We start from the raw sequence: 16639 nt of genomic DNA, 5'->3' as shown, positions 1-16639 counted from the left end.
GTATCGGCCAATCAGAAGACGCGTTACATTCAGAATTATACAAAAATAGAAACAAGTCTACTGTTATGTTTTTTGTTTTTCACTCTCAGTTTGCTGAAAATCCCGGGATCCATTTATGTTTGTGTATTGCGCATGAATTGATCACTGAAGTAAATGACAGCAGTTTCGGAAACATGGTTTATCGAAGTGTAATCAAAGGGGGGAAATGTAATTGACCAATCCCATTCAAGTATTTATAGACATGCAAATCATATAAAAATTATTATAGGATTAACCACATTTTTTCCTAAAGGTTATTGATGTGTACAGAGGCGGAATTAGGGGGGGGGCAGGGTGCCCTATTTGGAAAACATTTGGTTGCTAATATAGGTTATCACTCAGTATAGCGTGACCAGAGCCCTGTTAGGCAGTCAGTGGGCCCCAACTTATTACTGGTGTAAACAGGGGCGATTTACTCACAAACTGAATAAAAGTCAGAAGGAGTCCCTATGAGTAAGAGACCCGGTTTACAGATCAATAACCTCTAGAAAAAATGTAAGAATTCTTCATAATTCTTCAACCAAATATTCAAGATTTTTATTAGCATTTTTCTGTGTAATGGCTACTGTAATTCGATCAGTACCATCAAATACACCATTGTCCGCCATATTGAATTTCTAAAATCCATAAATGTTCGATAAATGCAACAGAATCTAAAATGAAATAGCACTTACCTCAAGAACTTCATTTTAATAAGTTATCATCCGAATTTTAAAGCGTAAAGTGTTTTATTAAAATGTTGCCACAGACAAAATTTTAATATATTAACACAATTAACGAATAAAGTTTTCATTCATCGGTATGCCGTAGTGTTTTGCCATGACGTAAATTTGCGAAATATAATGCATGAGATTTCGCGGCATTTTATTTAATTTATAAGTTTTAATTACTACATTTTTGAAGCTTTAATGCATTTTTTCTATTTGTTATGCATTAAAATAGAAACAACTGTTAGGCCACACCAATTTAATTTCTTGTTCTACGGATTTTTGGACTCCAAAATTTGGGGCGAGCGAGCGATTTGAAAATTTTAATAAAAAAATATTTAATTTGCAAATTTTTGACGCGAAGCTTGAAAAGTAAAGGCGAGCGATTATAATTTTTTTTTGTGAACATAAAATAGTACGTTTTGACAATATTAAAGCTTGATTTATCACTTGTACTTTGACATTTCTTTAATTTCTGAAGTATGTTTTCCCTGTTCACCAAGAAATAATTAAATCTGGTCTATGTATGTGTGACTGACAATGAGACCATTCTCCATCCAAGTCATAATCAGTTTGGGGACAACCCCTTAATGCTATAAATATATCCCTTTTACATGTTTTATGAGGGATCATTATAAGTTATAATAAATTTGTTTGTACAAAAGGGCTCATATTTTCTCAAAGAACTATATATCTATCTTGTATTAAATGGTCAAAACATGTCCAAGAATTTTGTAATATTCCTGGACTTTAACAATGTTAACACATTTACTTTTACAGTTTAATATTATTCAAAATAAGTGGACCCCTCTTTTAGAAAAAGCTGTTTAAAATATGATGTAACTCTCCTCTTTTTGAGTACAAAATTCTAAGTTTTCAAAGGTTTTGAATAGAAGAACTATATAAATCCTTGGTATTTCTATTTTCTTTTCTACATCCGTAAAATAACCCCTTGTCTGAGGGAGGGTTGTTCTCAACCTGATAAAAACAAACACAGGTCAAAGTACGACCTTTTACACAGGGCTTTGATACAGACCAAACGGCAGGCTATAAATGACCCCAAAATTATTAGCGTACACAATTCGAACAGGAAAACCAACGATTTAATTTATATATCATGTATATCCAAACGGGAAAACCCCAATGAACAACATCAACAAACGATAACTGCTGAACGACAGGCCCCTCGATCAATCAGGACAGGTGCATAAACATGCAGCGGCTATGGATAGTTTTGTTTCGCCAGCATACAATATAATTGCAGTTGAAGGCAAATCCTTCAGAGATTCTTTGTACTTTATTCTAACAACAAACATTTTTTGATAGGGAATATAAGTAAGGGGGAAAGTAACCAATTTGTTGTTCTTTACAGGTATTTCCGCTGTTATAAATTTATATCGTAGCACTCCCGCTTTGGATAAATAGGTTTTATGCTGAAACAAATATTCTCACAGATATTTACAAAGTGTGGTGGGGTTGCTTTTATGTTTAAAATCGTTATATACAGGTTAGACTGTGATTTTAAAAACAAATGTTGATATCTTTTTATAATATTAACAAAAAAAAAAAAACGGTACGGGAAATGGACATGATTAGATTTCCGGATGCGGGAAGCGGTAATATAAAAAAAATTCTGTTTTGAAAAAAATAGGTGCGGGCGGGTCCGTCGAACAGGGAATCAAATTGGTGTGGCCTTATGTATTTGTTTTTAATCTCAATTTACCGAAAAATCCAAGATCCCTATTTAGCATGTGTATTGCGAGCATGAATAGGTTGCGAAAGTAGTTTCGGAAACATGGTATATCGAAGTGTAAACAAAGAGAAAAAATCTAATTGACCAATCCAATTCAAGTATTTTAAGATATGCAAATTATATAAGAATACTAGTCTCTTAAAATTCTCTTTTTATATCTATATATTTTTTACATTTAATGTAATGTTCTACAATTATATTATTGAGAGATGATTCTTAAATACATTATTGAATTGAATTGAATTGAGTTATGTAACATTCTGTCAGTAAATTCCATATGCGAAGCTCGAATCCCCATATGGAATTTAGTGACCCCACATATATCGTATCATGCCACTAGCACACCGTGTAACGAATTTATCTTACCGACTATCTTCACATGTGGTATTAAGACTAGCCGGCCTATCAAAGTGATTTTAAAAGTCTTCAATACTTAGTTTCAACATGTTGAAGAACCTCCATTTGTCTATACACAAAACAAATGCCAACCATAACATAACATGTTAGAATTAAATTTGTTTTGTGCATGTATTTCAATCGTTCATTATTAGATTATTCGTATTTAAAACTTTTAGATTTCATTTTTGTTTTGAAAGGGAAGTAACTCCTTACTAAATACCATATAGTTGCTAATTCTATATGGCAACTAACCTTGTATTTTTATGACCCCAATTATCATATATATATAGGAGGTAAGAGAACTAATATTACGTTAAGTTTTTTTTATCTACTATACTAGTATTCATATTCCTCTGACACAGTATAATGTTAGGTAGGTCTAATATTAATACCTGACTCCATCGTTTTTTGTGCCGTATTTTGTCATTATCTTTTAAATGAGCGACTAAATCATTCCCTCCTGGTAGCTTCCAAGTTATACGTGCGCCATACGGAGTTCTCATCATCTTGCCATCATCAAATATTATTCTTCTTTTATGAAAAGAGCTTGAATTGGGAAAAAATGACCAAAGAATTATCAATGAAAATTGCATTGTTAACAAAAACTGAAGTAATCGCATGCACTCAAAATGGTTCTACGCTGGTTCGTGAACAGGTTAGGGGTTCCCCGATTTGCTACTGTACCAATCGTAGTACACAGTTAATGCCTTCATTGAAATTTTCATTGAAATTTTGAAAATACTTGATGTAAAAATAATATGGTAAATTGCCAATAAGACAACTCTTCACCAGGGACTTATTCACATTATATATTTACAACTATAGGGCCATCATACGACCTTCAACAATGAGCAAAACCCATGCAGCATGGTCAGCTATAAGAGGCCCCGTAATGACAAATGAAATAAAAAGAAACGAGGAAACTAATGGTCTCGTTTGTCATGATTTATTTACAAAACAATTAACGAAAAAAATGATAAACAGCAAACGACAACCACTGAATTACAGGGACAGGCAAATACAGAATGTGGCGGGGTTAAACTGGTTTCATGACGCCAAACTCTATCCCTAACCTGTGACCGTAGTGTAACAGTACAAAATAAGATCTAAACTTATCAAACTCAGTGACTTACTTACTTACTTTAGTTAGAGATATCTTGAATCTCAATTCAATCGGATACGAAGGTGGAAGGAAGTATAGGCGGATTTAAGAGAGGGACAGGGAGCCACTTCCTTTTTGGGGGAAAGTTTGGTTGCCCTCTTTGTGACAGTCAGTGGCACCTTATGATTTTTTTTATCCGCCACTGTTGATGTCCTTAACTTGAGGACCTCATTGAAAATGCAAGTTATTTTTGTGATGAATAATCATGTATTTCGAGTCACCGAGACAAAAATACGATAAAATAAACTTCCGAAAGCTAAAGTCTACAAAAGAGGGTTACAGAATAGGCAAACTCAGAATGACTGTTAAAAAAATAAAGAATAGAAAATGATGCAAGGCTGAAATATAAAGGAAAGAAAGTACGCTGACGGGAATAAATTGGATCATATACATTTTCCCTTATAATATTGTTACAATCTAGTCCCCCCGGAAAAATGAAATGGGGGAAGAATGGCTCTAGGACACCGGAAACCACTAAGCCTTTTGCATCTATATGTTTTTTTTCAAATCGTGGAACTAACTGCATAGTATTATATAATCATGTACTAGTAATTTTAAGTGTATTTAATGTTCTCGGGGCTGTCTTCTTTTTTCAGTTTCTATCACGAAAATCTTATTGTTAGCAGATGAGATACAATATTCATCTGAAATAAAGCAAACAACTAAGATATGTAAATTTGCTTTTAAATTTTGGTTCTTCTATCTGCGGGTCTGAGCCCTTGCTTCTGTGACATCGAGATTATTATCATGCAAAAATGACATTCATTTGACAAACACTACTAAAAATGATAGATATTATCAGATTATTACATGGCATTTTTCATATCGCATGTATTATCAGCCCTAGGTTTAATATCAGCCCAAGAGCCGCATGGCTCGAGGGCTGATATTGACCGAGGGCTGATAATACATGCGATATCAAAAATGACATGTTATGATCTTTTTATCATATGCTTCAACAATAGAGAAAAATTAAAGCTAACATTTATTGATCCTTTTACGTGGTTCTCAAATAGAAGTTCAAAGAGTGAAAAGTTCTCGGACGTCGGACCCCAAATGTATTAAATTCGATATGAAATCTTTCTTGCATATGCCTCAACAGAGAAAAAAAACCAAGCAGTATGATATATTTTGTTATGGACAATAAAAAATATTCCAAAAATATACATAATGAACACTGTTTGGAAAAGTAAACATTTTTAAAGTAACTTTCTATTAAATTATGTTTGAAACTTTTAAACATGCATTTATTTTATCATTTTATTTTGTTTGTTTTTGTTTGTTTTTGGTTTATTTTTTCATTTTACACAATTATATACTTTCCCGTATCCAAATAATTGTTTTTGTACATTGCTTTGTAATGTTTTTCACTGAAAACGTACCACTGAGGTGTATTTTCCGGAATTTGGCGAGTATCGCCGGAATGTCTTGTGATAACGTTACGGAAAGGTATGTGATAATAATCGAAGCTTGTGATAAATTTTTCTTATCAGCCCGCTAAACAACATAACGAAAATATGGAATTTACGTTAATTCAATGCTATTATCATACTGTAAAAATCATATGTCATTTTCTCTAAGTATATTATGATAATATCAGATTATTAAATGGCATTTTTCATATCGCATGTCACGATAATACATGCGATATGAAAAATGACCTGTTATGATCTTTATGATGTTTGAAACTTTTAAAAAATGCATTTATTTAATAATTTGTTAGTTTTTAGTTTTTAATTTTTTTATTATTATTTTACACAATATACTTTTCAGTATCGAAATAATTGTTTGGTACACCACTTTGTAATATTTTTCATTGAAAACGTAGGATTGAGATGTATTTTCCGGAATATGCCGAGTATCACCGGAATGCCATGCGATAACGTTACGGAAAGGCATGTAATAACAATCGAAGCATGTGATAAACTTTACATATCAGCCCGCTAAGCACCAATTCGAAAAATATGGAATTTACGTAAATTTAATGCTTTTATCATACAGTAAAAATTATATGTTATTTAGTCTAAGTATATGATAATTACTTGTATTTGCATGCTTTCTTTTACTTATGTTATTCCGGTAGATTTTTTGTGCTGTTCTGATTGTTCATGAGCGATTACAGAATCTAACTTAAAATCTGAAGATCCGGTTTCAAAAATACATTTTTTTTTATCTAGGTCTGCTGCCACTTCAAATTCTTCACATGTTATACAATTTATTACATTGTGCTTAGTACCGCCAAGTGAAATTGATTTCGTAGGAAAATTCTTTGTAATCAAATTGAGATTGCAATGCAATCAGTGATTTTTATCGACGAATTTCTACCGGTCCGCCGGACCACCAGCTCACAAAATCTACTGGTCCGACGCAAATTATACTGGTCTCGGACCACCGGACCAGCCATAATTTCGACCACGGTCGAGATAAATCCAGCGCTAACGTCTTTAATCGATGTTATGACATCATTACTTTTATTAAATGATTGTTGAAACTAAAACTAGATGTCATTAGGTTATTTTTGTTGGGCTTTTGTCTCATTTTCGTTTATCTACATGTCATTTACTTATATGAATATAAAAGGTTTCGAAAACGTAGATCGAGAAAAGAACTTTACTCATCAAATTTTTTTAATATGCATGTTCATGTAAGATGTTGTCGGTGGTTCTCATATTGTCATTAAATGACATAAGACATCGATGAAAGAGACTGCCATCGATTGGATATATTTATGATAAAATTGGGAGGCGCTTCGGTTCAATCCACCATTTTCAGTATTTTTGTGATTTTACTTTTTTAGAGGATTAGAGTATTGGGAACAGATTTGAAAACGACACGTCATCACATTGGACGTATATTTGAGGAACAGACGTCGATTAGAAACTGGAAGTCAATATGTGTTTAACAAATCCGATATGACTATGACGTCCAACGGTTGTTTTGACAGACGGCCCTAGCTTGTCTGGCAAAATAGCCGTTGGACGTCAGAGTCATCTCGGACTAGAAAGACACATATTTCTTATATAATTTTACGTTACCTTCCAACTTTACTCATAACACTGATTAGGTCCTTTACATATTCATTGACATCAGCATATTTTTCTCCTTCTTTTATAGGATCAAAAGCGTTATCGAAGAAAATATGTCCTGCAATTACAAACCAATGAATAAGTAGTCATACGGAACAGTTGAACTATCTATACAAAAGACACTAAATGTTTCATTTACCTAGTTTATTATCATCTGATACCTTATTCACAAAGCATCCGTAAAACAAAAAATATGATTATAATGATGTAAAATGAATCATATCAATATTCTAAATATACTAGAACAAGCTTTAACGTTATATAAGGGAAAATAAAACGAACCAAGCTTGTATCATTCTAAAATTTCAATGTTGATGCAGATTATGTATTTCTGATAGAGACTGCTTAGATATGCGTAAAAAATAATAATATAAATGAACAATGCATTCTAGTACAATTCTAAACCAGTTACGGAAGTTCATTCCTTACAATATAAACTCTGTATATATATAAATATATACTAGAACACACGTGATATCGCGGGTCCTTGACTGAATTAAAGTATATAACTATGCGTAAGCCTTATTTTAGTATTGGTATTGTGTAATGCAGGAAAAGGGGGAAGAATCGCTACTCTGTCAGGTAGTCTCCCCTTTCCCTCCAAAACGTTAATAACTACATTTCGGGGGACTGACATCTTTCACTTGGGGACTACTCTGACTCGCTTTTATCTATACGTGGATTCTAACTTCTTTCGGAGAATCTGGGGAATACCATAGCTCACTCTGGTCTAGGTTATACCTTCTTCTGGCGTGTCCCTCATCTCGGACACTTGCTCCTTTCGAGGCCCGGCGCTGGTGAATAAAATACAAGTATGTTTTAATTATTTATTCCAAACAGCTATCTACATTAAAGTGTGATATGTGATCAGTGATTTAAATAGTAAACTTAGTTTTAACTTATATATATTAATGAAAATCTTTTATAAATTTAAGTTAAGTTTTAAATACAAAACTAAGTTATTAAATCAGAAGATAAATTCTTACTTTAAAATTCATTTGAAAATGGTTTATACTTTAACAATTTACATACCTGGTGAATAAAATACAATGATGTTTCAATTATTTATTCCAAACAGTTATGTACATTTAAGTGTGATATTGTGATGTTGGGAGGTTGCGGTCTTCCCTTTTTAACCCCAACATCACGTGCTGATTGGAATTATTTTATTCACCTATGAAATTTTAGCGTCAATTTTGAATTTTCTAAAGTTACTTTTTATTGGTCAACTGTTCTCTTTTTATGTTATAGATTTATATGATTGACATATGTTGTATTTAGTTACGTAAAAGCAATTAAAGGATTATCAAAATCTTACTTACTTTACAGAATTATTAAGTGGACAATAGAAACACTTTAGGTTTATTTTCCTATCGCAAATTACAAACATTTTTATTCTTTTAAAAGATGACAGTTTATTTAATTTATTTCTCAACGTCTGATTAATAGCTATGATCAAAAGAACTCTAGAAATGAGATTAACTATATTATTTACAAAAAGATGAAACTATTTAACTTAATCTTACGTCACCTACTTTGTCTTAGAGCTTAAGCAATGCAATATAATTCCATTTTATTTTATTTATTAGTTTATTTATGAAAGTTTACTTTATTTTATTTTCCTTTTCCAACATACAATTTTCCATCATTATAATTGTCATCTGATAAAGTCGTGCCGATTATAAGATACACAGTTTTCTCTGCTTTCAAATCTTTCTGCTTGAACCCGTCGACCTGGAACTTTTCAATTATTGGTAATATTCAGGTCCTGGAATTGAGTATTTTTTAATCAACAGCATTGTCCAATAACGTTCAAATCTTTGATTCGCTGTTTTACGTCATGCCCGCTAACAAATTGAAAACTGTACCTATACGCCTTAGTCCAAATTTTTAGTATTCGTATTGTTATCTTAGAAAGTCTTACTAATTAAAAAAAACTACAATAGGGAACAATTTGACAATGATTGAATTTAGTTGTGTCGACTTTGTGATTATGACCCGTGTATATAGTAAAATCAAATACACCATTTGGTGGTGCGCCTATTAGATGCGGAATGTACAGATAAGGTAATAGGTAACAGGTGAATATACTATTGGTATCGGTACCGGATTCGACCCGGAACTTGTTATTTATTGGCAATAATAATTATGTGGAAAACAAAAGGGTCTTGAGTGGTGTAATTTTTAATCTACACAATTGTCCTATATTAGCTATATATAAAGTTGATTTCTTTGATATGTCGTTTTTACCTGATGCCGGCTGATAAATTGGACCTCGTAATTTTAGTATTATAGATACATTCCATATGAAAACATTGTCCGATCTGAACTGGCTTAATTCTAAAACTTCACAGTGGAAGGTTAAGAAATTACATTGTACCACATTGCCGCTTAAATACACATCTGGAGTCGGTTTCACAAAATAACTTACGACTAAGATTGGTCGTAATTAAGTATACTGAATTGTTCATGGGTTGCGATCAATCTTAGTTATTTTGTGAAACCGACTCCGAATAAAATAAGAGAGAGTTGGTTCTGCAAATCGAGATGTCAATCAACGAGGAAACAGCTGATTTGAGTTATATCCCCTGTCATTCAACCACCATTTCCAGATTGACAGATATAAACATTGTGAAATCATGTGCAAATGACAACATGCACGAAGATGTATTTTAGGAGCTAAATAAAGTTCGAAGCAGTAACACCAGTAATTTAATGTGTGGGTATTTGAACATCAATAGCCTCCGCTATAAATTTGAACCCATTAAATATTAACAACCCCGAAACTAGTAGATATTTTTTTTTTATCAGAAACAAAAATTGATGAACTTTTCCCCAATGCTCAATTTTGTGTCGATAATTTTACAATGTGGCGTGCTGATAGAAATCAACACGGCGATAGAAAAATTCAACTAGAATTCTCAGATGTTGAATCCATTGGTATAGAGGCAGCAGTTGGTAACAAAAATGGTTCTTTTGTGGGATATATGAACCTCGTAGTATGACAGATGACCATTCCAGTACAGACTGTGGCAAAACTATAGACAAAATTATATCAAAATATAACAAGCATTTTGATATATCTGAATTTGATAATGTTAATGCAGCATATGATAATTTTAGTAAAAGTTTCCTTGAGGAAGCTGACAAACACGCACCTTTTAAGGAAAGAAAAAAAATCCAAATCAGGTACCATATATGAATGCAGAGCTTAAAAGTGCCATTTATAAGAAAAAATGTTGTATAATAAATTTCAGTGGTAATAAGAACTGGGAGACATATAGGCGCCAACACAACTATGTTACAAAACTAAAAAATTAATCCATTAACCAATATTTTGTAGAGAGGTGTGCTAGAGGCCCGAAATCGAAAGATTTCTGTCCAACAGTGAAAACTTTTCTCACAAATAAGGGAAATGTACACCAAAAGGAAACTGTCCTCTCTGAAAATATTGTTTTAATTACAAAACAGGAGGAGGTATGTGAGATATTTAACGACTATTTTGTAAATTATGCAAAGAATATAGGAAGCAGTCAAATAAAGGTTGATGATCACCCGAGTATTTTGGCCATTAAAGATAATATTCCAGATCTTGATCAAAACAATTTTACCTTTTCCCCTATAGATCAAGACTTTGTTGAGAAGCGTATACGTAAAATTAATGTTAACAAAACCACTGGTATAGATGGTATATCACCTAAATTACTGCATTTTTCTAAACCCCTGCTATTGTAAAACCCCTTACAGATATTTTTAATTTATCATTATGATCATCGACCTTCCCTGACCGTTTTAAGGAAACTCAAGTTGCACCTATTAAAGAATGGTGTTTTAGAAAAGGGAAATTATAGACCGCGAAGTGTATTACCGGCTATTTTCTAAAAAAAATTGAAAATGCCATAGAAGTACAATTAGTACAGTACTTTAATAAAATCTTCAGTCCATTTTTGGCAGCTTTTAGATCAGGTTTTGGATGTCAGTCAACTTTATTAAGAGTGATTGAAGATTGGAAATTAGCCTTAGATCAAAATAAATACCTTGCAGCTATCCTTATGGATTTGTCAAAAGCATTTGACTGCCTCCCCCATAACTTACTGATACTAAAACTAAAAGCTTGTTCGTCTCTCCAAATCCTCACTTGATATGTTATATACATGTAGTTATTTAACAAAAAGAAAACAGTGTGTGAAAGTATACCAAAATGTATGCTTGACATATTTAAAGGGTACCACAAGGTTCCATCCTTCGACCCATCATATTTAATATTTTTATAAATGATTTGTTCTTTTTTGTAAAAAAATGTTCTTTATATAATTATGCTGATGACAATACTTCGTCAAAGTCTGGAAATTCCTTACAAGATGTAATTTCTGCTCTTAAGGAAGACAGTAATTATTTAATACAGTGGTTTTCTTCCAATAAAATGCAGGCCAACCCAGAGAAATTTCAAGCTATCTCTCTTGGCAAAAAAACACATGATTCAAAGACTGTGTTCGATTTGAATGGTATTTCTATATCATGTGAGGATGAGGTTAAACTACTTGAGTTACAATTGATTTTAAATTAAACTTCAATTTACATATTTCAAATATTTGTAAAAAGGCTGCAAGGCAATTAAATGTTTTGAAAAGAATTGGGAAAAATCTAAACAAACTGTGTGAACTTACAATTTATTACTCTTTTATTATGTCTAACTTTAGTTACTGCCCTTTGACTTGGCATTTCTGTGGTGAACAAAATACCAGAAAAATAGAGAAAAAAAAAGAACGAGCGCTTCGCTTTATTTATGAAGACCATCAGAGCTCATACGAAACACTTCTGCAGATTTCAAACCTTCCATCATTAAAAACTCGTAGAATGCGCTCAATTACCTTGGAGACCTTTAAAAGAATTAATAAAAAATATCCTTTATTTATTCAAGATTTAGTTGTAATAAAAAACAATTCATATAATTTCAGGTATGTGAACACTGCTGAGGTACCTGGATCTAGAACCTCAAGTTATGGTAAAAAAATGCTTTAGATTTGAGGCAGCACAAGTAGGGACCTCCCTTCCTAATATGGCTAAAATCATGACTTCTTTTGACCAGTTTAGTTTCCATCCAGTGCTGTCTAAAAGCTGAAATTTCTTTCTTTCCTTCTAGAAAGTCCTTTTGTTCTGCTTTTTATGCATTTACGGAATTTATCTGCCATTAAATGCTAGTGCTTATATTTATTTATTTATTTATTGTTTTTATGCTTTTAGTTTGTTATTTTTTTAATGATTTTCAAGTGATTTGCTGATTCCCCCGTGCAATGCACATAGAGGCGCTTGCCACATGAACTTTGACTCTGGAGGCTCACAAATCAAATAGATTTGTTTTCATTATAGTTGCATGATTTATTTTTTTTCATTTTTATTTGGTAGTATTTGCATGATGCTGCATGATTTGTTATGTGATAGTCGGTTAAAGAGCTCACCAGAGCACATGTTTTGTCTGTTATTACGTACATATATGCCGACCTTTAATTAAATTTACTTACTCCTGCAATTTATTTACTTCTTTATTCATATACTTCTACTTAAATATGAAGCCACCGAAAAGGCCTCATAATGTCCTGAAAAGGTTTTACAGCAGTCAGGCCCGGCCAAGGAACTTAGAAAAGTTGCCGAACCTATTTTCTATGGAAAGCCAAATGTAATTTCAAAATTGTTTAAAACTCGTAAATTGTCAATTTGTAAGTTGTTACTGTGTGATTTCAAAATTCTTCATCGGTAAATTGTCAATTTGTATATTGATGTTTTGTTTTTAAACTTTTAACTTGTCGATTCGTGAAATGTTGATGTGTGAAATGTCAAAGTGTTAAATGTTGTCGTTTTATTATGCTAACAATCATTATGACGACAGATGGCGCTCGGTTTCTTCTTCTGTAAGTAGGAGCACCTCCATATTAAATAAAAAAAATAACTAAATTAAATCAATTATAAACAGCACATACATATTATAGAAAACAAATAGACATACAATACATTATTCTATGTTAAAATGCCATATTTTGATGATTGGCTCATACAAGGGTGTTAATTTACTCTATCACAAGGCTGAGTGGGTGACAATGTTTTTTTAATGTGACCCTCTCGTCCAGACCAATCACAAATCGATAATTTAAAGGACAATGAATTGAATTAACAACAAGTTATTAAAGACAATTTTTAAGTTCTATGTTTTGGCTCAGATTTTATTATTTGACTGTCAAAATGAAAAAAAAAAAAAAAAAAAAAACATCTTGTTTCACTTCTGTTGATTTTTCTTATGTCAGTAATGTCATAGAAAATACTTTTAAATATAATTCATCTTTAAAAGACAATAATGATAGGACATTCTGTATAATAAATTGAATAACACATAGCAGAGAGGGTGATAGAGCAGATTGGTACCCCTCGAAAAAGCATTGTCAACCTTGGCTTAGCCGCGGTTGACATTTTTTCTTGGGTACCAATCTGCTCTATCACCCTCTCGGCTATTTGCTATTTATATATTGTTTGTTTTATATGGCATGACTACCAGGTATATAATAAATATGTATGTTTGCTATACTCATCACCAAACATGGGAGGGTATGTCACTTCCTGTATTAAGGTATATACATATGTGTCGCCAATCAAATTTGCAAAAATAATTACTGTAACTTAGCAGGATATTTCTTCTTAATATTTGACCGGGTCAAAATTAGGCTAAATACATGAAATATTAGACGGAGGCTTTTTGAGCTGGAAAATTCATATTAATATCAGTGTTCTGGGTCGCAAATTTTTGACTAAATGTATGATATTCCTTTATATTATAATCTCAATATTAAAATTTCAAAAACAATGTAATTGTCTTGAGTAATGAAGATAAAAAATGTTTTATATCATATTTGTACTTTGCATAAAAAAATGAATGAAGTATTATTTTGAATAAGTCACTTAGTTAATGTATACTAGATATCAAAACTGTATTGAATATGAAATATCTATAATACTATAATAACGAGGTCCAATCTGTCAGCCATCATGGGGTAAAAACGACAAATCAAAGAATTCAACTTTATATATAGTTAATATAAGACAATGGTGTTGATTAAAAATTACACCACTACAAACCCTTTTGTTTTCCACATAATTAAAATTGCCAATAATTAACAATATTCGGGTCGAATCCGATACCGATACAAAGATCATATTCACTTGTTACCTATTACCTTATCAGTACATTCCGCATCTTACAGACGCACCACCGGTGTATTTGAGATTTGCTATATATACGGTTCATAATCACAGGGTTGACACTACTAAATTTTATCATTGTCACATTGTTTCTTATTGTATTATTTTAATCAGTATGAATTTTTTAGATGACAATATGAATACTAAAAATCTAGACTAAGAATAAGGCGTATAGGTACAGTTTTCCATTTGTTAGCCGGCATGGCGTAAAACAGCGAATCAAAGAATTCAACTTGATTTATAACTGATACTAGAACACACCCGTGATATCGCGGGTCCGTTACTGAATTAAAGTATATAACTAATTGCAAGCCTTATTTTAGTATTAGTATTGTCCTCTGATAAAGTCATGCCGATTATAAGATACATAGTTTTCTCTGCTTTTAAATCTTTCTGTTTGAACCCGTCGAACTGGAACTTGTCAATTATTGGTAATATTAATTATTTGGAAAACAAAAGGTCCTGGAGTGGAGTATTTTTTAATCAACAGCATTGTCCTATATTAGTTATAAATAAAGTTGAATTCTTTGATTCGCTGTTTTACGTCATGCCCGCTAATAAATTGAAAACTGTACCTATACGCCTTATTTTTAGTCACAGATTTTTAGTATTCGTATTGTTATCTTAGAAAGTCTTACTGATTAAAATACTACAATAGGTAACAATTTGTCAATTTAGTAGTGTCAACCCTGTGATTAAGTAAATCTTAGTAAAATATCTTAATAAATACAAGTTATTGTATAGAATGCAGTCAGGCTTTCGTGCAAACCATTCTTGTCAAACTGCTTTAACAGCTTTAATAGATAAATGGCTTAAAGCCATTGATGATGGCGATCTTGTTGGAGCAGTATTTCTAGATCTAGCAAAAGCCTTTGATCTTCTCAATCATGAACTGCTTATTCAAAAATTAAACAAATACAAATTAGCTTATACTTCATTACGTTGGTTTACATTATATTTGGCTAACAGATATCAGAAAGTATCTATTTCAAATACATTATCAGACGTACAAAAACAAAAAAAAACCAGGTGTACCTCAAGGATCCGTATTAGGACCGGTGTTGTTTTTAATTTTTATTAATGATCTTCCTTTGTCTAATCCTAATATAACACAGATTTATTTGCTGATGATAGCACCATATCAGTCATTGGACAAAACAAAAGTTGAATTAGTCAAAAACTTGATACGGTTTTACAAGATATTTTTCGCTGGTGTGATGACAATAAAATGGCTGTAAATGTATCTAAAACGAAAGCCATATGCATTGGATCTAAACAAAAGCTTTCCGTTACATCAAATGAAAACATTAATCTTGCTTTAAATGGACAACAAATTATAGAAAGTACATGTGAAAAAGTTCTAGGTGTTTTTATTGATGCATCTCTATCTTGGTCTTCTCATATCGATTATATAATTAAAAAAGTTAACTCTTCTTTAGCTTTACTAAAAAGGATAAAGAAATATTTAAATCATAAAGCTAGACAAATGTACTATAACGCTTACGTTTTACCTCACTTAGATTATTGTTGTTCAATATGGGGAAACTGTAATAACTTTCTATTAGATAGTTTACTAAAACTGCAAAAAAGGGCAGCAAGAATAATTTTAGACGAACATGATTACACCAAACCTTCAAGAGAATTATTTCACAAATGTAACATTGTGCCAATCACACAAAGAATACTTTATCACAAATCATTACTAATGTATAAGGCAAACATGGCTTAGTTCCAGAATATATGTCCAGTCTTATTGTATCAGCTTCTGCAAACCAAAAATATAATACGAGATTTTCATCCTAAGATAATTTTATTATTCTAAAACCATATACAGAGTTGTATAAGTCTAGTTTCTCGTACAATGGACCAAAAGTGTGGAATGGTCTTCCTAATTCAATAAAAAAATCAAATACAATATCCAGATTTAAACATAAATACAAATCTATGTACTTTTAACATTACCATCATATTTTTACTGTAATGCCATATCATAAATGTTTATTGTATTTTAAATTGTACATAATCTTTATTTACCATTATTATTGATGCATTGTTTATTTATTATGTAATTATTATTGTATTAAGAGAGCCTGATTGAAAATTGATGTAATCCAAATCAGTTACTCTCTCTAAATAAAGATATTATTATTATTATTATTATTAATATGACCCGTTTATATAGCATATTAATCCTGAATACACCGTTTGGTGGTGCGCCTGTCAGATGCGGAACGTACAGATAAGG

General features: G+C 31.8%; 1 protein-coding gene across 6 annotated transcripts in view; it reads right to left on the bottom strand.

Annotated features, from left to right (window-relative positions):
- The window catches only part of LOC143065219 (chitin synthase chs-2-like), a 65284-nt gene that overhangs the window by 15806 nt on the left and 32839 nt on the right, over positions 1 to 16639 (bottom strand). For 5 of the 6 annotated variants that reach the window (XM_076238651.1, XM_076238653.1, XM_076238655.1 and 2 more), the window contains 2 exons: positions 7096 to 7204; positions 3291 to 3444 (listed from right to left, as the gene is read on the bottom strand). In XM_076238651.1, the coding sequence (XP_076094766.1) occupies positions 3291 to 3444; positions 7096 to 7204 (263 nt within the window). The remainder of the gene's footprint in view (positions 1 to 3290; positions 3445 to 7095; positions 7205 to 16639) is intronic. The other variant, XM_076238657.1, reaches the window with a different exon arrangement.

This window comes from Mytilus galloprovincialis, chromosome 2, assembly GCF_965363235.1.
Source record: "Mytilus galloprovincialis chromosome 2, xbMytGall1.hap1.1, whole genome shotgun sequence".
Classification (NCBI taxonomy): Eukaryota; Metazoa; Mollusca; class Bivalvia; order Mytilida; family Mytilidae; genus Mytilus; species Mytilus galloprovincialis.
The sequence above is the reverse complement of the archived record's forward strand: the minus strand, read 5'-3'. Positions and strand labels throughout refer to the sequence as shown.